This window comes from Parus major, chromosome 3, assembly GCF_001522545.3.
Source record: "Parus major isolate Abel chromosome 3, Parus_major1.1, whole genome shotgun sequence".
Lineage (NCBI taxonomy): Eukaryota > Metazoa > Chordata > Aves > Passeriformes > Paridae > Parus > Parus major.
The window spans coordinates 89297584-89325211 of record NC_031770.1 but is presented as its reverse complement, the minus strand read 5'-3'; the positions used below and the strand labels follow the sequence as shown (position 1 = coordinate 89325211).

At 37.5% G+C, this 27628-nt stretch overlaps 1 protein-coding gene across 1 annotated transcript in view; it reads left to right on the top strand.

The window, feature by feature from the left end:
• FAM83B (family with sequence similarity 83 member B) overlaps positions 1 to 19990 on the top strand; it is a 55252-nt gene extending 35262 nt beyond the window's left edge. The window contains exons 3-5 of the mRNA XM_015623454.3: positions 1247 to 1411; positions 8408 to 8532; positions 10553 to 19990. Coding sequence (XP_015478940.1) covers positions 1247 to 1411; positions 8408 to 8532; positions 10553 to 12908 — 2646 coding nt within the window. The 3' untranslated portion in view covers positions 12909 to 19990. The remainder of the gene's footprint in view (positions 1 to 1246; positions 1412 to 8407; positions 8533 to 10552) is intronic.
• The last annotated feature ends 7638 nt before the right edge of the window (positions 19991 to 27628 follow it).

Here is a 27628-nt window from a genome sequence, read left to right as displayed (position 1 = left end):
TTTTTTTTTCTCCAAAATACCACTAGAGGGACATTGCTTTTCCAAATCAGACATATTTACTTTATGCTGTGAATTGAAGGGTGTTGGTAGGTGGTGTTCAGCATGCTGATCTTCTTGACCCAAGCTCTCACGAGCTGAGGAGATTTTGTCCTAGTAAGAGTGCCTCCAGCTCTTCAGTGTCTGCTTAATAGCTACTTCAAGATCTTGAGCCATTGGCTTTAGAGAAAATTATGAAAGATTGAGAAGACCCATGCACAAAAAATTTATCCATTTTTTTTTTTTCTGCAAACTGCAGCTTATTTTGAAGGTTTTTCCACAGCTTTCATATTGCTGATTTTACCTCCTTTTTTCTTATACTGGGTTTCCTTTTCCTCATAAAACCAGTCGCTACACACACCACCTCATAGTTTAACCCCTGCCAGCAACGATGTTCCACACACCCACTTGCTCATTCACCCCCTTAGTGGGATGGAGGAGAAAATTGAAAAGAAGTAAAGTCTTGTGGATTGAGACAAGAAGAGTTTAATAATTGAAGCAAAGTAATAATATAGTAATAATAATATAAGGATGCTACTGGTAATTATAACAATAATTGTTTGTAAAAGGAAAGAGAGAGAGAGGTAAAACCTAAGAAGACAAGTGATGCACATTATAGTTGCTCACCACTCACTGACTAATGCCCTGATAGTCCCTGAGCAGCTATTGTCTTCCCAGCCAACTCCCCTCAGTTTATACACTGACCATGACATTCTGCAGTATGGAATATCCCTCTGGCCAGTCTGGGTCAGCTGTCCTAATTGTGCTTCCTCCCAGTTTCTTATGCACCTGCTCACTGGCAGAGCATGGAACACCGAAAAGTCCTTCACTTGGGGTAACCACTACTTAGCAACAACCACATCAGTTTGTTATTAACATTATTCTTATACTAAATCCCAATCACATCACTGTACCATCTATTAGGAACAAAATCAACTTGATTCCAGATGAAATCAAGACAGCCTACAACACAGCATTTGTCTGGACTTTGGTACTTGTGGCAAACATCACATAGGTGATCACTTGATTTCTCAAAAAGAAGATCCGGTGGCCTTGAAAACCTTCAGGTTAAGTGGAACAACATAGAAAATATAACATTTTAATGTATAAAAAGTATTAGTGTATTAGCTGCTCAGTGGAGGTTTCAGTGAAAAATTCTATATATGAGTTGACACAATACAATAATTTATGTCTTTCCTGTTTCATTCAGGTCATTGCCATTGTTATGGATATGTTTACAGATGTGGATATTTTTAGAGAAATCGTGGAGGCATCTGCTAGAGGGATTGCAGTGTATATCCTGCTTGATGAATCGAACTTCAGTCACTTTCTGAAGATGACAGAGAAACAAGGCTGTCAAGTTCAGAGGCTCAGGGTAAGGCATCCTGTATTCCTTTGCATGAATATTCATACTTATTCCTCCACAGCCCACTGAAAAGTGACTGTTATTGAAACAGTGGTTATTGAATACTGATCTTTCAAATTAACAACCAGGTGTAAATAGGTAAGCTCTCAGCAGAATTTTCCCTACAGTTATATTTTTAAAAAACATCTTTTTCAAGTGCCAAAACAAGAGTATTTCATAGAATTACATAATTTTCGTATATAATTTTAAAAATAATTTCCCATTATTGTGTATTTAGGCATACTGCGTGTTTGAAAAACTAAGCTTTTTTTTTTCTTTCTCTCCTAGTTGTCTGCAAATAAAGTCATAAAACATAGATAAATTAATAAGTTGTGTACTTCATTTTATTATTTCTTCTTTAAGGTTATGCATTAAAATACTTAAGGAGGCCCAAGATTCTATTTTATTAGTGTTTTCCTGAAAATCTAAATTTTCATGTCTCTGCTTTGTGCTATTGCTTTTACACATTAAATATGTAATTTTATCCTATAAGAGAGATAACAAGATGACATTTACATTTTCATGAGATGTCCTTCACTGCCCAGCTGTTTATCAGGGATTACAATATAAACCATGAGCTGCACTGAACTGACATAAGTGCTTCATAAATACTTTTAGATTTACTCTACTGTTGAGAGTACTAAAGATGTTCCAAGGATGTTGTCAGAGTCTCCTTTCAGAGTTCTGAGCACTGCCTTAGCTCATAGTTCCATTTGAAATTCCTTGCCTCTGTAACTAGTTAAGCTATGTTCATGCCAGACAGAAGTATTATAAAAGCTCTTTTTAGCATCATCTATTTTAATAACCCAGTCCAGGAATCAGATAGAGATGTGGTGTGTTTGTGAGGATAAAAGAAGACTTTTTGGTAGATATTTGGACCCATTTTTACTCTGGAGCCTTGACTTACGTCCTCAGAAGGATTCCCACCCTACTGTCCATGCTTGTTTCTTGCGTATGAGTGTGAGATTGCTCTCTGGTGGCCTAATACACAGAGCTGTGGGAACTTCTGGAAAAAAAATACCAAAACCATGGTGTTTTATAAGCACTGGTAGCGATTGCCTTCATGAAGTCAGTATTTGGCAATACTTCGATACTCTGTAACTTGAGATACCATCATCTGCTGATTACTTGGGTTAATTATGCCATGTACGTTGCCAAAAATGACCTATATCTATATATGGAATGAGTTTTGTCCTTCCAAAATAAAATAAATTAGGATTGTGCCTTTCAAGTGATGTCTCAAAAATGCCACGTGCATTTTCAGAATAATTCCATGCAGTGTGTATCCACAGCTGTTTCAAAAGCTTACCTTCTTTGGATTCAAGGTTGTCTTTTTAAGGCAGTTTTAGGTATTTCTACTGTGGATGAAAGAATTAATATACATAGATTAGAGTGGATTTTGTATGGATTGTGTGGATTGGAGAGGTTTGTATATAGCCTCTTCAGTGACATTGTGTTTTATACATTTCTGGTTTTTGGTGGGAAAAATAAAACATATCCTTACTCTGCAAGGTTAACTTAGAATACTTTGAGTTTTATCAGAAAATAAAAAATATATGCCAAAGAGCTAAGCAGTAATCCTTGTTGCATGCAGAGTTTCCAGTTTAGCTTGTAATAAAGCTGTTCAAATTAATTGTCTTCTCATCCAGGGGCTACTCCCAGTGACTGTTGCTCTGAGAATAGTAGTTTATAACTCCTGCATTAACTCCTGTGCCTTTTTAGAAGATAAAAGGGAAATGCAGGTGACTATGAAAGAACAGACAGTATTTTAAAGATGTTTTCTCCTTTTCCCTTTTTCACATCACTCAAGATTCAGAAAAAAGATAAACATCTTCAACTTCTTGTACTCTTGTCTACTGTTCTTGCCCTTCTGTTCAGTGAAGGCAGGAAGAGAATTGAGTTGTATAGGTCTGTTTCTTTTCCTGAAGATGTAGCACCAGCAGCATTGGTCTTGTTATTGTCTGGCATGATTTGGTTCAGTCTTGCTGGAGTATGGGTGATGCTTCTTAGTCCATACACCTGTGATGAGTTTTCTACAAAGCTTTTCAGAGTCATCACCTCTGTCTCTTTTTCTCTCCCTTTGAAACAGTAAAAAAATTGACATGCAGTGATGAACAAAACTGTATTTTTTAATTCAGATTTACACCTAACTGGTCTTCTTTATGGAAAAGAAAGGATTGTGTTCATAAATCTTCATTAAATGTCCATGCAGACAGTTTTTCTCATGTGTAGTCAGACTCCAGATTCGGGGCATGTTTCCTTCTTTATTGAAACATATAACTGAAAAAATGGATGGACCATATAGTCTATAATTATTTTGTGAATCCCACATAGGAAATTATGAAATCACATGGTTACTAGGATTATTTTTAGTCTTTCCTGCATCATCTTTTCATTTAGGTTGTTTTTTACTTAATATTCATCTTGACATCACATCCATCAGTGGAGCTCAAATAATTCCTTTCCTGTACTTTCCCATTTCTCTTTTCCAGTTTCATTAGTTTTCTGACTATGCTACATTTGTCCTCAGTAATTAATATTTTATTTTTTTTTCTCTACCTAGGATTCTTTGATTAACTGCTCTGACTTGCTTGGTCAGCAATTCTTTTGCATAGAAAGATGAAGAGTTTTTACAAATTCAAACTTTTTTTTTTTTCCCAGGTGATTTTTTGAAAACGAATAGGTAATTTTTTTTACTTTTCTTTTCCTAGTACTGACAGGTATTTTATTTGATATGAGGTGAGACATGGCAGAGATTCTGTGCTCTGGAGAAACCTCTTTTTTACTCTTTTGCTAATAAATGAAGAATAATTTTGCTGCAGGAGGATATTGAAAGCAATTTGACAGGGCCTGTTTATTACCTGATAATACTCTTGGTATTTTCAGTGAATTGTGGGAAAGGGAAAATTAAACCACTAATTGATTTTACTTTCCTTCTGTGAAGTCTACTCCCAGATATGCATGTTGAAATACACAGTAGGAGCTGCTCTTGAGACCTGCTTGCAGCCTTTTTTTTCCACCAGTGTTACCAAAATCATCAAAAGTTTTCCAGTACGTCCACATCTAAGACTAATTTGGTTATTGAATAGCCACTCACAGCATGATGTTGTGTCCATGAACGAGCTTCTGTAATAATGACCAGACTCCAGTCAAGTCTTGAGTGGTCATTGAATCATATTTGAAGTCAGAATAGAAGCGAACTTGAAAACTACTTGGCATTTGTACAGCACAAAAATGGTCAATAGCTACTTTTTAAACTGACAGTCTGTCATAAGTAGAGTCATCCAGGGATCATTTCTGGGCCTAATGCTGTTTACCATCATCATAAGTGATCTGGATGAAAGGATCAAGTGTACCCTAACAAAGTTTTCTGGTGATACCAGACAGAGGGAATAAGTGGAGGAGGAAGTTGGAAGGGAGAGCCACCCTGCGGGAGGACCTGGATTGGCTGTAAGAGTGGGCTAACAAGACCCCAGCAGGGATGAGGGCAAAGTCTTGCATCTGGGAAAGCGTAATCCAGGAAAGCAGCACAGGCTGGGATATAACCAGCTGGGGTTCTACAGATAACAAGCTCAGTGTGAGGGAGCAGTGTGCTGCTCCTGCAGAGAAAGCCAGCAGGGTGCTGGGCTCATCTGCAACAGCATCCCCAGCAGAGATAAACACGTCACTGTCCCACTCTGCTCAGGGCTTGCCAGGCCACACCTGGAATAGTGTGTTTGGTTTTCATCCCCACTACTTAAAAAAGATATGAACAGGCTGGACAAGGTCCAGAGAAGGGCCACAAAGATGATCCAAGAAGCTGCCATATCAGGAAACACTGAGAGAATTTAGTTTTTTCAGCTTTGAGAAGAGAAAGGGAGATCTTATCACTGTGTGATAACCATGGAAAGAGAGGAATCATACAAAGAGGATGGAGACTCATTTTTTTCAAGGATTGACTTGGAAAGGATGAAGCATCTTGGGAAAAAGTTACTCCTGGAGAGATTCCAAGAGGAAACTTTGTCACAATGAGAACAATCAGCCATAATATCCCTGAGGTAGGAGTGCATTTCTCAACACTGGACACTTTTAAGACTCAAGTGGGCAGGTGCTAGGCCATCTTGACCAGACAGTACTTTCACAAAGAATGGTTGGATCAGGTGATCCTTGATGTCCTTTCCAATTTGGTATTATATCATTCTGTGACCTATTTTGTCTTACTAGGGAAGAGAAGCACAGGATAATAAATAATTTTAGCAATGAGGAACAATATGAGAAATGTGACTGTTTTTCCTTTAAAACTGTTAGGCTAAATATTTGGTAGACATCCATTTTCTTCTTTGTGCATATTCCTGACAGCAAGTATGGGGTGAATAATGGAACACTGATAAAAGCAGTGCCTACAAATAAAATGTAGTAAAATGTGCTGAAGTGAAATGTTTGAGACCAGTATGCTCACTGTACTTAGCTATCATATTGGAGAGGTTTTACTAAAGAAAATAAATGTGTAGTGGTGAATAATAAATCTTATTATTCAGAATCTTAAATCATGGTTATGTGGCACTCTCTGGAATGAAAATGTACAAAAAATGTACATTAAAAAAGGTTAGAGCTTGTTTCTTGCTCATCATTGGGTGTCATTTAGGATGGCACTGATGGCTATCCTTAAAGTGCAGGCACTTTCAGAAGTTCCTGAGTGTCCTATAAACTCTAGGACAAGAGAGAAGATCCTTTGGCTTCAAAACTCTCCATTCATAAATGAATGATTGTTTTACCCACAATGATGTTGTGATGAGTGGCACACTGCTGTTAGGAGAGTCCTATAGCCTGAGGATGAAACCAGGCCAGGAGGGTGAAGTGCCCAGCATTTGATACCAGATGGGGCTTGTAATTCAGTATGTGCATGTTTATTGGTTCTAAACCCAAGTGGAAAGCATTCTATATCCTCAAATATGGTTTCAGTGATTTGGGATTTTGGCTGATTATTAAAAGTGTGCATTCCTGGCACTGGTTTGAAGCTGGTGAAGAATGCTGGATGAACTGTGCAGGAAAACGAAGTGTTATGTGAGAAAGGTGAGCCTGATCTCTGGCACTTGTCATGTTCCCCATCTTGTAATGGATAACCTACTAAGGGAGGAAAAGAGTTCAGAATTAGGGAATAGGGATGGAAAAGCTACAGGAGGAAAAATACTGAAGAGAAGGGAAACAAAAATGAGAACAGAGTGACTATAGTGACTACAGTTTTTTTTAAACCCCCCCAGGAATTTAATGTAAATAATTTTATTCCTTTTTTACATATGGCTACTTAAAGTTGTATTTCAGCTTATATGTACCTAAGGCAAAGCTTTTTTTTTGTGTAGTATGATAATTTGCAAGCCATTAGACTTGGTTGTGCCTCTGGCATTGATTCCCAAATGATATCCTGTCCAATACTGATCAGACCTTATCTAAGTAAGATTTAATGTGTTCAGCTGGCATGTCTTTAGGCTAACATTACTTCTTATGGGTACTTGAAAATGTATAAGCTGCTCTCAAGTTACCTTTTTCAAATTATAATGACATAAATATGATTAAATATAATTAAATACAGGTCTGAAATACACATATAATTATGTGATATATAGAACTGGGTAAAACAGCCATCAAAGTAAATGCAAATTTCATTACTAATTCACAAAATTTTATTAAAATAAGGGGTTACTATTATGGTTATCCTTAGAATGGGTAAATTTCACTATTTTCTTCTTTTTCAGGAATTACTATTTCCATAGTGTTGATCTTTCAAATAAAAACTTTTAATATAATTCAAGCTTGAATAGCTGCTGGTGAAAAAATTATTTTCTTCAGTGGGCTTGTTCAAAGTTGAACAAAATCACTTTGGAAATGCATAAAAATTGACTTTCATTAGTAAGAAAACTTCTAATTGGAATGCAGAAAACTTACAGACAACATTAGGTTGGCAAAAGTGATGAGCAGTTAGAGATGCAAATTTATGTTAACCTGGCATTCAGTAATGCAAATTGGGTTATTATTAATTCTTTTGTAGCTGTTTCTGAAAATAGACCTAAGTATCCACATGTATTTTTGCTTTTAAAATTTTTACCTTTTAAAATTTTACAGCACTTCTAGATAATACTTCTTTTATTTATCTAATTAAGAGATAATATTTCAAATTTTCTGTTTCTATGAGCATAAAAAAACCAAGTGACAGCAGAGAGGGAAAAATTACAAGATGCTGACTTAGCTGAACCAGTTTCATTAGTAGCCTGGGATAAAAACTGACCACATTTTTGAGATCTGGCATGGAAAATTTCCCAAGTGCCATTTACTGAGTTTGCATGAATAAAACAAAGCTTACTAGAATTCAAAATTAACTTTTGCATTGAGTTTGTGCTACCTATGCATGTTGTGTCAGTGTCTCTGAATTTAAAAATGTAATTGATCTCATGGTGCAAAGCTGATAGATAAATTTTATTGGAGGTGAAACCGCAAGGGATTCTGGCACCAAGTGGTATCATTTAGTGGATCATCTCAGAGCAGGGTATATGTATTTGTAGACACAACAGCCTTGTTCAATTAAAGTAAAAGTGATCCTGGCTCTTTCAATTAGCTCTCTGTGATTAGCTGAGATATTTGGAATTCATATAAACATGTGCATCAGCTGATGGAAATAATTTTTTTTGCAGCCAAAACCTTTTTCCTTTGTTGAAGATATCTCCTGCCAAAACCACTTTCTGAAGTGGTGGCTATGGAAAAGCAGAATTTCATTTTCTGTGGCCTATAGAATCTCTTCAGTCTTGGAGACAAAACAGTAACTGGCCATTTTGGGCCCTTAGGTGATAAGTTTGATCAGCATTTCATTCCCTGCAGAATTTATTATTGGGCAATAATGAACTTTTCTCCTACTGTTCCTCTGAATTTTAGCCCCTTCGATGCTAAACATGGACTACAGTAGATGAAATAAAGTGTTTTGATTCTCTTTTTCAGAATATGAGGGTGCGGACCGTGAAAGGACAAGATTACTATTCTAAAACAGGAGCAAAATTCCATGGAAAAATGGAACAAAAGTTTATTCTTGTTGACTGTAAGAAGGTCATATACGGTTCTTACAGGTAAGATCACTGAAGTGTTTATAGCACATCTGTCATCTCAGTACTGTTGCTATAGCAAATTTGGGGGTTTTGTATTTGTGAAAATTCTTCTAGGTAATCACATGGGTAAATTTGATTATGTTTTTTGTAATTTAGCAAGTTTTTGTAGAAAATTACTGCTAACTTCCCTAAGAGATCCTCTGTTCATTTTTCACAAATAAGAAATAAAGGATATAGGTTTTGCTACAACTGGAGAGTTGCTAAAAAGAAAAAAAGTCTCAATTTGTCTTACATTGTCTGAATTATTCTTTTTTAATATTCAATCTGGAAAAGCTATCTTGGATAGTTCCTCCATGCAATAATCTTCTAAAATTAACATTAGAGACTGATTCTGTGGCTCTCTAGTATATGATGGTCAAATTTAAAATCGCCCATGTCTCTCTCTATGTTTGGCTAAATTCCTGTTTTCCTTTGTGTTTCCAGTGTATGTGTGGAAAACAGGCTGGAAGAATTTACAGCCTTGCAGAGCTGGAAAAAACCTAAGTTAAAGCAGAGACAGTCTTAACTCACACATTATTAAATTTTCCTTCTTTTTATGCTACACTTTTCTCCTTTGCCCAAGTGAGTTTCTGCCAGCATAGTGCTTGGGTGGCAGATCCACAGCCACTGCCTTTCATAAATTTCCACCATTGTAAGTTTTCAAAAATCTGACCTTTTGTTTTCTCCAAGACTCAGCCAGCCCCAAATTCAGACTGACATGTGTAAATGGTAGTGAGGTAAGTGACAAATTCATAAATGACTCAGGGTAAGAGACTGCAGGGAGAGCCTGCATGCTCTGACATCTACACACAGTGTCATAGTCTGTGAGAATGGGATAGGTTTTCTCATTCCAAATTGAAAAACAACACTGCTTGAACACCTGGCACCACAGGGGCTGGAATTATAAATTTCTGTAGAAATTAGGCCTTCTTTAATAAAGAATCTAGTGATTTGTAACAGGAAAAACAAGTCTTTCTGAGCTCTGTCACAGAACTCAGTAAGTTCAGGGTTTTTTTCAAATATTATATGTTACCTTTAATTGTGAGAATTAATAGGAAAAAAAGCTTATGCAGCATGATTTGATTGAATCTTGATATGCTATAACTTCCTGAAAATACAAAAATAGCAAAAAAGCTTTAGCAGTAAGCTATTATTGTGAATAAAACTAACCTAGAAGAAAAAGTCAAATAAATAAATTAATTCTTTTTTTCTGTTTTTCATGGAAGTAGGATTTCAAAACAAATGTTTTCTTTGTTGTATCCTAAAAATTTTGGTTTTTACTCCATGATATGGCTTGTTGTAGCATCCTTAAAGTACATGTTAATTTCTTTTATCTCATTTTTTAGCTGTAAATTAATTGTAGCTACTTAGCTTTGAGCATGTGTTCAGTCTTTTACAGCAGAAATGAGAAAAAGCATTATCAAAGCGTTCTTGCAATTAAAAGAAATTTTTATATCCAGTGCAGCTTACATATTAGAAAATGTAAACTTTTTTCAAATTCTGAGGTGTATCTTCTGGAAAATGTTCAGAATGAAGTACATTCAAAATTGCTGAAGTAGTCCTGCATGTTATTTCAAATGTATTTTTTTTTTCACAACATAATCACACAGCAACATTCTCTGACTGAAGAGATAATACAGTGGGTATAGGTTAGTCCTGCCATGGACTTTGTAGAAGTGATTTTTTTCCATTAGGTATTTGTACTTTGCTGTTCTACATTTGTGAATCCTTTTTTGGAATACTTTTTATAAGGGCAATTATAAGGGGAGTTATAGACTCATTCCTGTTCCCACTGAAACCAGTGGAAAATCTTCATCTGAATTTAGCTCATATTAGATTAGACCTTCTGAGTCCAAATTACGTGAATCATGCCCTCAACTTATTTATTTAGAAAGTATTTTTAAAAAACAGTGTATGTGTAAAAGCTTTCTTGTCAAGAAAAACTAGTATAATACTTTAGCTGAAAAAAACTGTATCTAATGGTCATTTGTTCTTCTTTCAGCTTTATGTGGTCATTTGAAAAAACCAACCTCAGTATGGTTCAAGTTATCACAGGACAGCTTGTTGAATCCTTTGATGAAGAGTTCAGGACACTGTATGCCCGTTCTTCCGTTCCTAGCTCATTTGCCCCAGAATTAGTGCGGGTAAACAGTCGCAAGACGCTCTGGGATAACGATACTTACCAACATTCTGTGTCTTCCTTGGCTTCAGTTTCTAGCCAAAGAAACCTTTTTGGAAGGCAAGACAATGTTCTCAAGATAGATCCTGTTTGGAAATCTCGTGGAAGATACGCAGTAAATGAAATAGATAAATATGGTTTGAGAAATCAAGCCTATAATAAGCAACCATTTAATCCAGGTTTTAATGTTCAAAATCCAATCCAGCAGTATCAGCCTAGTGAAAAGAATGAGCACTGGAAGAGACATAGTTATGCTGGGGAGAAGCCGGAAAGGACACCTTACCTATTGCTCAACAGAGCTATTAACAGAGCAAACAATCTACCAAATACTTGGAAAATGCCATCTGATAGCCTTAGTATTGTGTCATCATTACGAGGAGGATATGCAAATAACTACAATATTCCCCAGCAAAGTTTTGCTGATCAATTCTCACGACCAAAGGTAAATCTTGCGGAGAGAAATTCAATTGTACGGAGATCTTTTAATGGGACAGATAGTCATATCCGCCATCTGCAGCAGAGGATGCCAACCCTTGAGCACACAACAAAATCATTCCTACGAAACTGGCGAATAAAGTCCTATTTGAATGATCAGTCAGATTATCCAGTAGAGTCAAATGGGTCAGCCTTGGGTGACAGGTATGATAGCTATGACACAGCTGAAAATATTAAAGCTCATGCACTGTACTCTCATTCTCGCTTGCGATCATCACTGGTGTTTCAGCCAACTTTACCTGAGCAGCAGGAAGTAAGCAGCTGTGCAAGTTCTTCAAATTCAACTATAATTGGATCAGAGGGGAGTGCAACACCTAAAGGGACATCTAACCATGCTCCGAGTGTGGAAAATGGAACGGATAATGTTCTAGAGGAGGTTAGCACAAATTTTCCTCTTAAATCAGATGCACCAAAAGCCCAAAGAATTCAGATTGTAGATGACACAAAACCTAGTGTAAATTCAAATGCAGCTGGCGACTCATCACTTTATTTGTACACAACACTGTGTACAGACAAACATGCAGAAAATCTGAAGAACCTTCAAAATGAAAATATGCTGAAAAGGAGAAGTTTTCCCATGTTTAATTCCAAGTCCATATTGGATCCTGGTACCAACAAACATGCATCGAATTATGTTTACAGCACATTGACTAGGCATAGACTTAAGCAGCCAGTTAGTCCAAAACTTCCACAAGACATGCTGAAGAGTGCTAAAAGTTTGCATAGTGTGACCAACCACTTGCCACAGGAGGAAAAGGACCTGAAAGGAGAGCTGAAGAGCCCAACTGCTAGTAAGGCAATCTCCATGGCAGCTCTCACTGAAGCTAGCAGGGAGGAGTCTAGTAAAGACTGCACATCAAAGAAAGAAAGTAAGAATTCCCCAAGTTTTCTGAAGAAAGGATCCCAGAAGCTGCGGTCACTTCTTAATCTCACACCAGACAAGAAGGAAAACTTGTCAAAAAACAAGGGTCCTGCCTTTTACAGAATGTGTAGTAGTTCTGACACATTGGTTTCTGAAGATGAGAATCAAAAACCAAAGATTTCTGAAAATAAGACAGATTCTTCCCCAAGGAGAAAAAGAAATTCATCATCAAATTCTCAAGGTAGTTTGAACAGAAGTAAAGAAGATGTGACCGGGAGTCCAACAAAGTCTCCAAAGTCTCCGAAGTCACCAAAATCTCCAAAACCTCCATCTGATGAGAGCAATAAAAAATGTCCTCTCTTGTGTCCCCTTGAAAGTAAGTTCATAGAAACTGCAGGAGATCCATCTACTCCCAGATTTAATACAGAACAGATCCAGTATCAAGATTCAAAGGAAACCTCCACAAATGATACTTCTGACAGTCCTCCTGTCTCTGCTCTCCAAAGAGCAAGTTCAGTGACACCACAGCTTGCAAGCTCAAAGCACCAAGAAGACTTGAGATCTCGTTTGAGTGAAAGGCGTGTTTATAGTCGCTTTGAGCCATTCTGTAAGATGGAAAATGCCAGCCAACCTGCAGGAAATGCAGTCAACAGCAGTTCACATCTATCGGATATCAAAAGCAAGACCTTAGGGAATAATTATGGCAGGAGTAATCACATGGTCAGCTACAACTCAACTGCTTACCACCCACTGCAGCCTAATGAAAACAAGCTGAGAGGATTTATGCAAAAGTTTGGGAACTTCCTACACAAAAACAAGTAATGTTATAATTTGGTTGATTATATTGAAATACAGCAAGACTGGCAAAGTTGGACATAATCTCAACTGGACAAAGACTCGTGGCTAACTTCTGTAAAGTTTACTTGGATTTCTTCTTGGGTCTAGGACATTGGAATGAATGTACATATTTTTAAAAATAATTATTCTAGAATTGTTATACTTAAATCTTTACAGAAATTCTGTGTCCAGAAGATGTCTCAAGGAAGTTGTTTATAGTGTTGATAGTGTAAGAATAATTTTATACATTTTCCTTTTGAAGAAAATGCATTCTAGCACATTGCAAGATTAATAAACATGGGGTAAAAAAGATGGGGGATGTTTTTAAACTTCAGATAATACTGTTTCTAAAGATTTGCCTCCCAAAAATAGGATAGCACTAGGAGTAGTAAATTGTATTTTTTCAGCCTTTATGTACACTTTCAAATGATAAACACAGATGTTAATGCATTGCATGTTACTTATCTTTAATTTTTGGAAACCTCGTTTTGGTTTCATCTTGTTAATAATTTACCCCATAGCATCTATTGAACTATTTGGGCAGCAGATGGATCTATCTTACTTTATTGAATTTTCTGTGTAATATGATATTTTTCTGAAGTATTTGGCATACACATTAAGTGACCTTAATTGAGTTTTCGTGGACTTGTTTACATAGTTAAACTAGTGTGAATGTAGAATGAACATTAAAAAAACTATTTATAAAAAGGTGCCTTGAACATAACCTACAACTAGTTTAAATTTCAATGGGTTAATTGCATTTGTACAGCATGCCAGTATTCTGTAATGTCTTCGTTAAAAAAGCTTTTTTATTACATTTTTCTATTTGGTATTAAAAAAAAAAAAAATCTCTGTGGACTTCCATTTCTCAGGTAAGTTTTTTGAGTTTCACATGCAAGTTTTTTTTAAATGTTGCCAGATATTTTTGTAACTATGGCTTTAATAGCCTAATGCCAGGATGACTATTACAAGCCTGCAAGGAATTAGGCAGATAAAAGTGAGATTTGTAAAAATCACCACATCAAACGATAAGGCACCTTTCCTAAGACAAAGAAAGTATCAGTGAAGGGTGATAGTAGCGAGTGTTAAACTTCAGTGAAGGGACTGAGGCACCTAACTGCAGTCTAAGGGATATGTTTATCTGAGCCTCTGTATCATAAAAAATTTCTCAATAATAGGTGGCTACAGATTAGTGCTTACAAAAACACAGGTGTGGTGATGTGTTTGGGCAGCAGCATGGCATCCACTTCTCATCTGCAGTGCACAGCTAGAACTTTCAGCTGGCTTGCCTGTCCTGGTTGTGAAGTTTGTGTCTTAGAAGGAGTACATAACCATGTAACTAAGATATTCTGTGACAGTTTTGTTCCAAATTCAGATTTTTTTGAAATATCACTGCTGAAAGCTTAGAATTCTTATACAGATCTTTGTGTTTCAAGCTTTAGGAGAAAACTTCAGTCTTAGATCTGAAAGGTCCCACAGTGTTCTATGCAGGAGTCCACCATGAAGGCCTTGGCATCATTCTTTATAAAGAAATACCAGAAAGGCAAAAATGCACCAGTTAAATGAATTTAATTTGTCTTGTCTACCTGTGGCCCTGGGAGTAGATTTTAAATGGAAATGTACTTCTCACTGAGAGCCTGTTCTGATTCCCATGAAGTCACCATAGTTACTGTAAGTGATTTCAACGAAGCAGTGTCAGCTTTTTATTCAAGCTCCTTCTCAGGCAGCTTTACTAGGGCCCATGCATCATGACTCTTTCATTGTGGGGATGCTAATTATTTATATGACTGACAAAGACTTGCATCTCAGTCCTCTGCTGAAAGTTCAGGTCTGTCATTACCTGTGATCACAAAAGATTTTATAAACTTCTTGGTGAGCACTTTGTTTATTCCTTTATGAAACACCATAGTTAGTATTTTTCCCAAACAAACATCTATATTTAAATATCCTGTCCCAACAGAGACAATGTGTTCAAACCCGAGATAAGAAGTGTCTTAGTTCTCAAGGAATATTTTCAACATAGGCACAGTATTCTTCCACAACTACGCAGACAACAGCAATGCCATACATGGGGCATACTGTACTATTTAAAACACTTAATAATTTTTAACCAGTTGGACATTTGTCCAGAATAGTACCTGAATTGAAGTGCAGTTGGTGCTAAAAATGGTGGGGGTAGTTTTAGGAAGATCTTTAGTTTTCCTTCATACTCTAATGATATCTAACATATGCTGGTAGGCAGACCTGTACTTGGGAGGGAAATGAGAGAGGGAGAACAAGGGTCTTGGGGCAAGTTTAGTGCTTTCCATATTGTAATAAGCTTTGCGAAATCTATACTCATGCAATTTGGAAATATTTTACTTTTTCCAAGTAGACTGCTAATTAAAGAGTCCTGATAAGGCAGATATTTTAATTTACCAAGTCGTCTGTGTTTGTAGATACATACTGCTGCTTCTCACATGCAAGAAAGATTAAGAGCCTTCAGTGAAGGGCCTACTTATAAACTTGATAGTTTAAAAAAAAAAAATCTCTGTAGAACTAGCATTTTTTAAAAAAAATTCAGATCTGTTCTCAGTTCCCACATAGGAATGGTCTGCACTAAGGCTTGATCCAGGGTTAATTGAAATGAATTCCATGGACCTCAGGGGAAGTAGCATCAGACACTTAACATACTGACATCACTATTTTAGAATTGTTACAAGACCCAGTGCTGCTTGGGAAGGATGAGGCTCTACTTGATGCCATGGGAAGAGCAGCTTGATGCCCTGCCTGCAGCTACAGCTTTGAAGGTTGGGAAGCACACTGTGGAGGTCTACAGGTGCTGCAAGGACCGAGTGTTCATTTATTCCCTCCTGAACCTGTGTGAGTGGGAAAATGCTCACCCAGTACTGTCTGATTTGACTCATGTCTCCATGGGAACCCAGTTGTCCATGAAATAAAAAGGAAAATATAGGGGGCAAAAAATTCCTTTTATCAGCATAGAAAAAGGATGTGCAACTTTTCCTGGAGGGAAAAGTTGGAGTTTGTATTTTTGAACTTCTTTTTCCCAAAGCTTGTCTTGATGTTTCTGGCTTTCCAAAGAGATGCACTTCATTCAGTGTTTCCTAAATGTACCTTGCAAATTACAAGTTTTACAACCCACACACACCCAACACAATCCCAATTTTGTAATGCTGTGAAGTAATAGCTGTTGCCATGCATGATGGTCATTTGGCCACGTGGCTTGGGAATTGTGAAATCCATAAGAAATACCATGTCATTCCCCCATTAAATAAAACTCCATTAGCACTGGCACACATCTCTGAGGGCAGTTCTGTGAAAGCTGGTCAGAGTCAGGCAGTGCTAAGCGTGGCCCCCAGGAGCAGTGTTGGGAGCAGAGGGCAGTGCAGCTGGGAGATGCAGGCTTCCCATACAGTGCTCATTCAGTTTGTGTCATAAATAAACTGCCCCTACATACAGTCATAATATACAGTGAATAAATTGCTTCATTTCTTCAGCCTCATAATAAACAGCTTTTGCTGCCTCTCAGATTGCAAAGTTGTTGGTTATTCTCTTATTAATGATCTTAAACTACCCTCTTTATTCATGCTAAAAAACACAAACTATATGTGAAGAAAGACTGTAAATCAAGAAAAAGTTAGTTGCCAGCTGTCTAATAAATGAGGATAGTAGTAACTGACAAAACTTGAGAAAAAACAAAAAGCTTATTAGGCACTAACTATATCCTTGTGCATAGGTGAAAAATTGCTATTCAAAGATAACAACTGTGTGAGAATTTTTCAGCTTTCTGAGATGTATTAAAAATGTTGTGGTTTATAAGACATCATAAATAACAAAATTTGTTGCAAGACAATGTAAAAATAAAATTTTAATTGACTCTACTAAACTGTATGTATGATATGTATGATAAATACATATGTTTTCTCATTTGTAGCATTATGGGGGGTAAGCTGTACAATCAACAAGTAGCTTTGCAACTGTGTAATGCAGAGAGATCAGTAAGGTTACCATGGTGCTTAGTGTAATTTATTCCCCATATCAATGTTGTATTGCACAGTACAATACTTAGAGGGGTTTTAGTTTGTTTTCATTCAAATCAGGAGAGTTAGAGCAACATAAAGCTGCAGTAGTTCATGAGTAATTGAAGCATGTTCCTCCAATTTTGTCTTCACTTGCACAAGTACGTATTCCATTAGCACCCCAGTGACAAGAGAGGAGGCTGCAATGCTCAAAAGACTGTCTTGCCATTTCAGTCCTTATTTCAGAGAGGTGCTTACAGATAGATGTCTGGGTACCTTTATGTAGGGTCTGAAATCTTCCATAATTTTCAGCTCTAAGAGTTATAGTTAGGCCTACAATTTTCACATGATGCCAAACATGTTGCATGTTCTGAGAATGCTTTTCTGTACTTGGAAATGGGATAGAAGAAAACATTTGCTCTTGGAGAGCTCAGAAGAGGGCTCCTTTGCTGTTAAGCAAAGCTGGTAGTTCTGAGTTTTGCTTTTGTGATGTTGACTAATTAAGCAAAAAACTTGTGCTGCAGACCCTTCACCAGCTCTGTTGCCCTTCTTTGGACACACTCCTGTGTCTCAATGTCCCTCTTGTAGTGAGTGGCCCAGGACTGAACACAGTGTACAAAGTGTGGCCTCACCAGTGCCAAGCACAGGGGAAGAATCACAGCCCTGGTTCTGCTGGTCGCAGTACTGCTGACCCAGCCTGTCCAGATGCCTCTGCAGAGCCTTCTAACCCCTCAGCAGATCAACACTCACAGCTAACTTGGTGTCACCTGCAAACTGAATGAGGGTCCATGTGATTTCCTCATGCACATCAACAATAAAGATACTAAGCAGGACTCACCCCAACACTGAGCCCTTGGAAACACCATTGTGCTGACTGCCAATGGGAATTGATTCCATTCACCAACAAACCATACAGCTAGTTTTTTACCCAGTGAGCAGTGCACCCATCCAAGCCATGGCCATTCAGTTTCTCCAGGAGAATGCTGTGGGAAATGGTGTCCTTGGCTCCCAGATCAGAGTGGATGGGTCTGTAGTTTTCCTGCATCCTCCTCTGTTCCTTGTAGATGGACATCACATTTGCCAACTTCCAGTCACCTGGAATCTTCCCAGTTAAGCAGGAAAATGAAAGGGTCTTGTTGAGCACTTCTGCCAGCTCCCTCAGTACCCTTGGGTAGATGCAATCCAGCCTCATAGACGTGTGTGTTTAAGTGGTGCATCAGGTATCTCACCATTTCCCTTGGACTGTGGGAGTTTCACTCTGCTCCTCATCCCTGTCTTCCAGCTGAGGGGGCTGGTACCCAGAGAACAACTGGTCTTACTAGTAAAGACTGAGGCAAAGAAGGCATTAAGTACCTCAGTGTTTTCTTCACCCTTTGCAAGTATGTTTCACCCCCCCATCCAAGGAAGGATGGAGATTCTCCTCAACATTCTGTTTCTGATGTGTTTATAGAAGACTTTTTTATTGTCTTTTCTGGCAGTGGCCAGGTTAAGTTCCAGATGGGCTTTGGTCCTTCTAATTTTCTTCCTGCAAAGCCTCACAATATTCTTATGGTTGTCCTGAGTTGCCTGTCCCTCCTTCCAAAAGACATAAATAATTTATTTTTTTTCTTTTCATATGTATCTTTGTGGGTTTTTTCAAAATATCTTTGTATTTCTGGAAGAGAATCTGGTTTGCTAAAAATTACTTGTCATCCCTTCAGAAGAAGCTTCTCTGAAGGCTAGGCATTTTTCTTTTAATTTCTTTCTTTTTCATGTGTTAAAATATCTAAAAATTCAATGGTTAAGTGCAAAAGATAGTTGGAGGGAAAATTAATCATTTCTGATGCGTGGGCCACGATACATGCTTATATTAATAGTGTTGCATCTGTATGTAAATACAGCTGGGAGAAAAAATGCTTCTTTTCCCTCCAGAACACATAGAATTTATGCCAGTTGGAGTAGAAATATTTGAAAGTCTCAGCACCAGTGACAATATTTTATTGTGTTTGAGAAATGAATGCAACTAATTAATTAGCATTCAAATACTGGAATCCTACATGTCTATTGTATGTCTGTTCTTGCCTCATTTAGCAATCAACGTACTCAAAATTCAGACTGATTGTCTACAGCTTCCCATGTTCTTGAATATTACTCTGAAGAACTATTCCAATGAGGCATTAAAAACATGCTTAGATTTTTAAACTAGGCCATCCCAGGATAAAGCATACCAGGCATATGGTTTTTGTTAGATTTTGGTATTAAAACTCTCAGTGCAATCCTAGCTGATGTATTGTGGGAAATCGTTGACTATGTACTTTTGTTGTTTTGTTTGAGTCATGTCTAATTTTGACTCATGGCAACACTGTATTTAGACATGTCTGATCTGTTTCTTTCAAATGTCACATGCTGGTGTGGAAATACTACTCTGATTTCAGAGTTTAGATCAATCTAATTCAAAGCAGAGTGTGTGGGTCTGTGATGATCCATAAGATTTCAAAAGAGGATATGGATGTGAATTTGAATTACTAGAAAAACAGAGACAAAACTAAAAAGCATTTGCAGGTATCTTCACACACAGCAAAGGAAACAAGTAAAGTCAGAAGATGAACTCACAAGTGAATATTCATAATGTTTTACCAGCTGAATATTTTACTAGTTGAAAATGAAGGGTAGTGCACCAACATGGCAGGAAACATAATAATCAGTCACTGAGATGAAAAAAAACCTGAGAGACACAAATCTAGATGATGCAAAAGAAACATCATGCTACATGTAGAGGGATGCTACAAATACACAAGACACTGAATGGATTTTCCTGGGTAGTTTTGGGAGATTGGGAGCATGGGAAAGGAATTTCATCAAGTTGGTTTCAATATTGACAGATGTAAAGGACTGTGCTGATTTCATTTAAAACTACTTGATATGTAAATCCTTTTTTCCTAACGTGGAATTCCTGGATTACATAGCGGCTTTGTTATGAGTATACTGTATATGTACAAATACAAACCAAAAGTTGCCTTGAAATAATTTATTACCTTTATTTTTTACCAAATAAAATGTTTCTTTTAAAGCTCAGCTCATTTCTATGTTCATTTTTTCACTCATACTGTTATTAACATTTCTCATTTCAAAATTTTAAACATTTTTTAAAAAATGCTGACATCAGAAATGTGGAGTGAAATGTTACAAATTGAGGTCTCAAAGCTGCTTTGTGGTACCATCACTGTTTGCAGAACTGTTCCACCTTCTATGGGAGCAAGAGCTCACAGAAATCACAGAGAGAGGACCAAAGCCAACATCACTAAAATAAAATATCTGGAATAAAATATTGATATAGTATAATGAAAGTAAGTGGGGTCAAAAATATAGGGGGTTAAGAAGCACACTGTTAATATCCCAAGTTTCCCCCAGAGCCTTCTATCACTTCCTTGTTGTAATATTTTAGATTTATTTGCCTTACTGTTAATTCTGCCTTGCTAGTAATGTCAGGTTCAATAGTGTTTGCTGTTTCCTCCTATCTCTGTCTTAATTTCCTCTTCCCTATTTAAATGAAACATCCTTCAGAAAATCTGTTTGCCTATCTCTTGCATTGTACTTGCTACTGAAAAAAGAATTCCCATCACATGGTTCATGAAAATTAACTTCTGACAACTCCATGCATGAGTTATACTGTGGGATAGCTCATGAGAAATTGATTTTGAATCCTGAATATCTGCTCAGTGCCTGTGAAAAAACAGAGTAGCCTTTCTGAACAGCTTATGGTCTATATTTAGACTTAATGGAGGAAGGAAATTAAGAGAAAGAGGAAGTTGCACTTTTCCAGTTATAAAAGATTATAGAACATTGAGGTGATTTACCACATATGAAGACTTTGATGGTTGGCGTTGTGGCGTGGTGTCTGCAGGCACCCATGCACATACCTGTACACATAATACTGAACCTCCTACTTGCACAGGAACTTCTGCTTACATTGTAATTTAAGTAAAACTCATCATGGTTCATTGAGTTCAAGTCTTTTCTCAGTTCCCACAAATGACACAGAAGTCATTATAATAATTACTACCTCATCTACTTTGCTTCGTGTTTTCCTCACTGAGGACAAATGTAAACTTACCCTGCCAACAACTCTCTGTGCAATCAGCACAGGCATATCAGCATCACTAAGTAAATATATAAAAAACAAAACTCTTTTCATTTTTGGGACATATCAATTAGATTGAGAAGGAAGGTATGCCTACATCAAGGACAAGACCAATGAATATACGGGGATTTCTGGAAGGAAAGTACTTGTATGCCAGTCATTACTGAAAGTTAAAATGCGACAAAACATTTGTTGTCAAAACCTTTTTGAAAATGAGAATATTTAGAGTTTTGGCAGAATTACTTTATTCAATAATTCCTTGTAGCAGAGTAAGAGCTGTCATCCCCTTTTGGCATATGGGAAGCCCAAGGCTTCACTGCTCCTGCATGCCAGAGTAGCTGTGAGTGCAGACATGGATGTCTCCTCATTTTACTTCCATTTGGTTCCACAGCCTTGAATTTACCAATAATATGGTGGCTTTCATAGTCCATTTCCAGGTGTGCAAATTTGGTTTTGTTTAGCACAAGCACATTTTAAATGGAAATGTTCTAAGTCTATATCCATAGTTTGGACTCAATGATCTCAGACGTCTTTTCCAACCTAACTGATTCTGTGATTCTGTTAAGTGCCTGTAAAATTGCAGATCTTTGTATATACTAAATGGCCTTTCCCTGTGTATCTCAAAAACTATTTTCACACTATATTTGTGATACCCAGCTGTTTTTATCTTGAAGTAGTGACTAGTAGTACTTGGGGCACTATATTGTGATAAGTGTCAGTAAGTAGACAACCCTTAAACTAAAAAAAGATTATTAACCATTACTCTGTGTACAGTGGCCAGTTTCAAATCAGTTAGCCATGGTCTTCACAATTGTTCTGTTCAACTTGCTCATCAAAACAAAAATATCTTTGTGCTTTCTGAGGTGGGACAGGCAGTTGGCTCTTAAGTCTGTTCCAGTCCATTTACGCCTACACTAGAGTGATGCAGAGGACTCAGCCTGTAAGTGGATAAATCAATGGGCCAGACAGGCCTCAGGGTCAGGATGTTCTCAGAAACTCCTCATGATTGTTTCCCTAACCAAAAACATTACAGCGATCAATGCAGGCCATAGGGAAGCAGGTGCTTGCCATGTACTTACTCGCACAGCCAGAGAAGTGCTGTAAAAGATGTCATGCACACCTCAAGATTCATATCCTCTGTTCCTCCTCCTCTGATCTGAACAAGGGTTTGGGAAAAAAAAAAAAACCCAAAAAACACTGGAGGAAGAGAGATGTGGGAAGATTACAAGTCTGACCACAGATTTTTTTTCTTATGCTCTGTAAAAAGCCTTTGGAAGGACAGCATCCCTCACTGGTTATTGACAAGTAACCTGCTAGGTTTTGGTTACCTCATTGACACCCATCTCAGGCTCAAACAGTCCCTGCACTGCAAATTCTCAGTGGTGGGAGGAATATTCTGGAGCAGTGTCATTGTATACAGCCTCTTTTCAGCCAGGTAACTCACAGTGGTTTCTCTGCCACTGTCCAAGGGATTGTGTCATCCTCCTTTGATGCTTCAAATGATTGGGCAGAAATAGGGTCACAAATCATGGATCTAGAATAAATCCTTCTCTCTTGCTGGGAAGACATCAGTTGTGAAAGGGAAGCTTGTTTTGCTCTGCAGATTTCAAGAACAGATGTTCCACAAATTAGCTTTTTTTAAACTGAATTTCCTTTTTTTTTCATACACAATGTGCAGACTTCAAGCAATAAAACTTCTCAAACAATAATGTATTGAACTTTAGGAGATTATAAGCAGAATTAATGTTTTGCCTGAAGCATTTTTGTCCTTTTTTTTTTTTTACCCCACCCAGACCACAAATATATCCAGAGGAAAAAAAAAGCCATGAAAACAGGAGTAAACCATAAGGCACCTTTGTATCTCATACTTGCTTGTACATTTTTCCTAATAAGACTTCTGTGCTAGCTATTGGTTTTAAGTCTCTGCTGCAAACCTGTGGGCTCAAGTTGCTCCTCTTACACTGCTCCTCAAACCCACACTTCGCAGACTTGGGTTTAGCCCTGCTTTCATCTTATCATATTACTTCTTTCACCTCTCTGAGAAAAGCATTATCTATATGGGAATATATTTTTCCTGAGGAGTATTACTTGTTATAGACCTAATATTTTAAAGGTTATCTATATATCCAGGCATACATTCTCACATGAGCTTATTTTCCAGCTTGATCAGCTCTAAGGACAAGTATATTCAACAATGGTCTATAATTCAAAAGAGATTACTTTCTTAGTGGATAAACATTCACAGTCTATAATCTTTAGGTTAAGAGGGAATATTTATTCTGTCAACAAGCCAGTAATTTGTTTGGATTATTTTTCAAATCAATTATTTATAAAAATGTTAATCTCATGACCTTGAGAGATTAATAATAAATGAAGTTGATAGTTGACAGGTTAAATTCAAACAACATTTACTTCACCTGCATTTTCTTAAGCAAGTATTGTATATTTTTTTTCTTGTAAAAAAATCCTTTTAATTTTTCATTTCCCAAGATCAAAGATATTTTAGTAATTAATAGATCTGATTCCTTTGAATTTAAAATAATCCACTCCATTATCATACTGCCTTGGGTTCCAAAATTATAGAAACAAGAGATACCACTGAAAATTTTATGTACTTTAAGTTTCAAGAAGTATACCATTAAGCATATTTTAGCATGTTTCTTCACAAATAATGAAATACTTTCTCCTCTTAGTGAGAAACAAGAGCCATTATGCTCCTGAATTATTTAGAAATAGTTTTGATGTGAGAGGAAATGTGGGCCAGTGCATTCATATCGTAACACTTGTGTGCACATCTGTAAATCTCTTAATTAAATGCAAAAAAGAATCATAGGGCAGAAAGATATATTAATCCCTCCACCTGCTTGAGGCAAACAAAATGTACATTGGCATATTTTAATTCCCTGCCAGCAGCAAGCTGAATTAGCAGTGCTTCAAAGTGACAAACAAAATAAGGTGGCAACTAAAAATCTCATAAAGACCGGGCTAGCATTTCGCACAGAGCACCACACTCACCTGTGCCTTTAGTCTTCAGCACAAATCTCAGCTAATTACAAAAGCTAGACCCCTCTGTTATTTTCATGAGCAGGGAGCAGAGTTTGCACACACTGAGCAGCAGAGGTGGGGCATAGCCTGTCCCAGCCAGGAGCTCAGCACACAGTGCGGGGGATACCTCACCTGGTATTCTTTGAATTTCCCAACAACTGCATGGACTCCTGTCCAAATTCTCTGTATGTATCCCCTAGCCTCCTTGTAATTGTTTCTATTAGTTTGAGTGTGAAGCTCAAACCTAGAGGTAGAAGATCTGTATCCTGTTCTGACTCATGCACTGGCAGGTTAAACAGTTAGAAACTTCAGTCCCAAAACCTTTTCTCTTGAGGCTGGTGAGTGACCACACCAGGCTTCAGCGACATTGCTATTACTGGCAGGGAGGCTGTTTGAGAAACTGATCTTCCTGAATATTGCAAAAAGGGAAAAAGAAAAAAAAAAATCTCTCCCATCAATATTTTTTTACATTCCTCTTTGTGTGGAAGCAGACTGTTGTGGCAGGGAGAAGTGATGAGAAGGCCAGAGCAGGAACCACTGGTGTGGTTTGTCACTTCTCCATTGGAAAGCACACAAAGTGACACAGAGGAAGGAGGAATCTGACCTAGTTAATACAGTGAGTTAACAGCTATTCCAGTAAGCACTTACAAGAAGTCTCAAGCAGGTCTGCTCTGTGATGTTTGTTGTCTGATGAAAATTTTTCAATACACAAAAAATACATAATCATCATTAAAGACCTGGTCTTCAGTTTTCCCTCATTTCCTGAAAGAAATTTTCTTTCTCTCTTCTCACACTGCTGCCCATGCATTTATGGATCCAGCACAGCTTCAGCATCAAGGCATAATGATACTCCAGAGAAATATGCAAGCTAGAGTCAATTTTGCAGGTATAATGAGACTGCTAAAGTATCTGAAGTGCCACTGTTCACAGCCTGCTCAGATATCTCTGTTCTTCAGCGCTGACAAAAGTATAGACGTGGCTACTGAAGACATGACAAAACTGGCATTTAAATCACCTCCAGTTTCTGAGGTTCAGTGTCAGTGTACCAGTGTGACAGTAGTCTTCTCATGATAAGTGATTATATTTCATGATATATTTATACATATATTATTTATAGTATTAAATAAATAATCAGTCAATATGTAATGCTGATTTGTTTGAACTGACAGGGTAATAAAATGCCCCAGAATAAAGTGCATATTAATAAACAACTCTGGTTTTTCAGGTGGTTCCTTACTGACCTTCAAGTAAGAACAGTGTGTTCTTTGAGTTTTACTTTAGCTAGCAATCAATTACAGGAGATGATACTTAGGAAACATGAAATTACTTTGCTTTCAGTATGGTGATGATGCAGGCATAAAAGGATCATCACCAGAAGAACAGGTACGGAAAACAGCAGTCTGATGACAGAGTTTTCCAAACATCTTTTTGGTTTTGTTTTTAGTTTGGATTTTCTTTTTATGTACATGATGCATATTCCCTATAAAGATGAGAAACTGCAAACCAATCATAAAGTAAAAGTAGTGTGAATTAATGCATTCTGCTTGCTATAAATCAGCAATGTATTCAATTTTCAGCTAATAGTAGAGCCCACAGCTGATACATCTAAACAACACTAAGGCAATTTCTATGCTGATTTACACCTGAGAGAGGGCAGTTCCAAGTCCTGATTTTCAGGATGGGCAATATTTTTGAATTAAGTATTGGACTAGCATGTGGGAGATTAAGATTCAGCAGCTCTCACACAGGTTTCTTATGTAGCCAGCTAGGATTTGATTTCTAAACACATCATGCAACCCCATTTTTCTATCTTCACTTTGTCCTCTAAGCTAAAATAAAGAAGCAGAGACAGATACAAGTGCCAAAAGGAAGGATTTCTTCTTCCATTGACCTAATTTCTCAATCAACAGATACCTCTTTTCTTGTCCTTGCCTGTACTACTACCTGATTGCTCATCTTCATTAGTGGTGCTCCTACAGAGGTAGTCCAGGGGAGCTGCTGGCTCTCCCTCAGCTCCACACAGACTTTATGAATCAACCAGGGACACAAAAAAGACCAGGGGTAGATGGAACAACCAGGTACCTTAAATGAAAAAAAATGGAGTAAAGCTAAACTGAGAAACTTTAAAGGCAGAGATATGGGAAAGGTGAGATGACTGTCTCCCAGCAAGATCTGGGGTGGCCAAAGCAGAATTTAAGTAGTTAGAAATTGTAATACTGACAGCTTACATGTCTGCAGTGACTTTCTAGTCTGGAAGAAACCAGGCTGGCTTTTGAGGCTAAATAATTTGGATCAATGCGAGTAAATTGTGTGTTATGCTGGAGGTACTTTAGCTGGGGTAGTTTCTGGTCTGTCTTTGCTCTTCCTTGTACATAGTAACTACACCATAAAAGGAAAAGAAACAAAAACAAAAACAAAAGCAAAACAAAACAGATAAAAGACCCCACCCAAACAAAAGGACCCCTAAAAAACCAAAACCCTCTTCCATTTACCTATCTGCATCATACAATGGAAAAAATGCAACACATCTCCTGTGTCCCTAGTACAGCTGGCTGCTGCAGTCTCATACCTTTTCTGTCTAGACAGTAAGAAATCCTAAATTGCCTCTTAATGTACACCTTTTTAAAATTTTCTGAGTTATATTCATTATAATCTTCAGGACAGAGTGATGAAAAAGTTTCTCCAGCTTCTTCACTAAGTGAAACTACTTCTATAAACTTACAGCTAGGTTTATTTGAATAGATTGAGTGTAACTTAACAGGTTTGTGAAAAAGATGGAAACTGTGCTGTGTAAATATCTTTAACACTGGTCACTGCAATGTGCAGCACTTGCAGCTCTACAACTCTGAATAAATATCTGTGGATTTCTGGAATTTTTACTAAGAAGGCTTGTACATGACTTGTTCTGCAATATATTTGTTCCAATGGTGCTCTTAAATGAAAATGATTGAATTTAGTTTAAGAAATCTACCGTGGCAGCAAAACAATAATTCTAAGTTTGTTGCTTTTTAAGGTAACTTTACTTTATCATCTTGAAATGGTTCCATCTCTCTTCTGTTTTTCTGTGATTCAGGATATTTTACAAGTGCTGACTTTTTTATGGCTGCCCAGCATCATTGTGATTCTGCTGAAGCTTTGGAAGTTGCACTTCTGTGCAGTGTGGTGTGTCCCATTCTCACTCCTGCCTGCAACCCCCAGTGCTGGGTACGTCCCTGGCATGTCATACAGGAGTCACAAAGGTGTTATGCAGGGTGGGTAGAGGGAAACCTCAGTTTCCCCCTTCCTGCACGAAGCCTGAAACTTCTGCTGCACATGGAGCTGTTGCTATTCTTCCCACGTGGAAATCTTTCTTCCTTGAGAGAGCATCCTCAAGGGATGCAGAGTATTTATTTATTGTAACCTTTGGGTTCAATGTGCAAGCCACACTGTGCATTTTATGAGTCTGTATGCCATCTCTGTGGGTACAAGTTTGCTCTGGGATCTTTTTTAACAGATTCAGTGTTTCCTGATTTAGTTTAGCA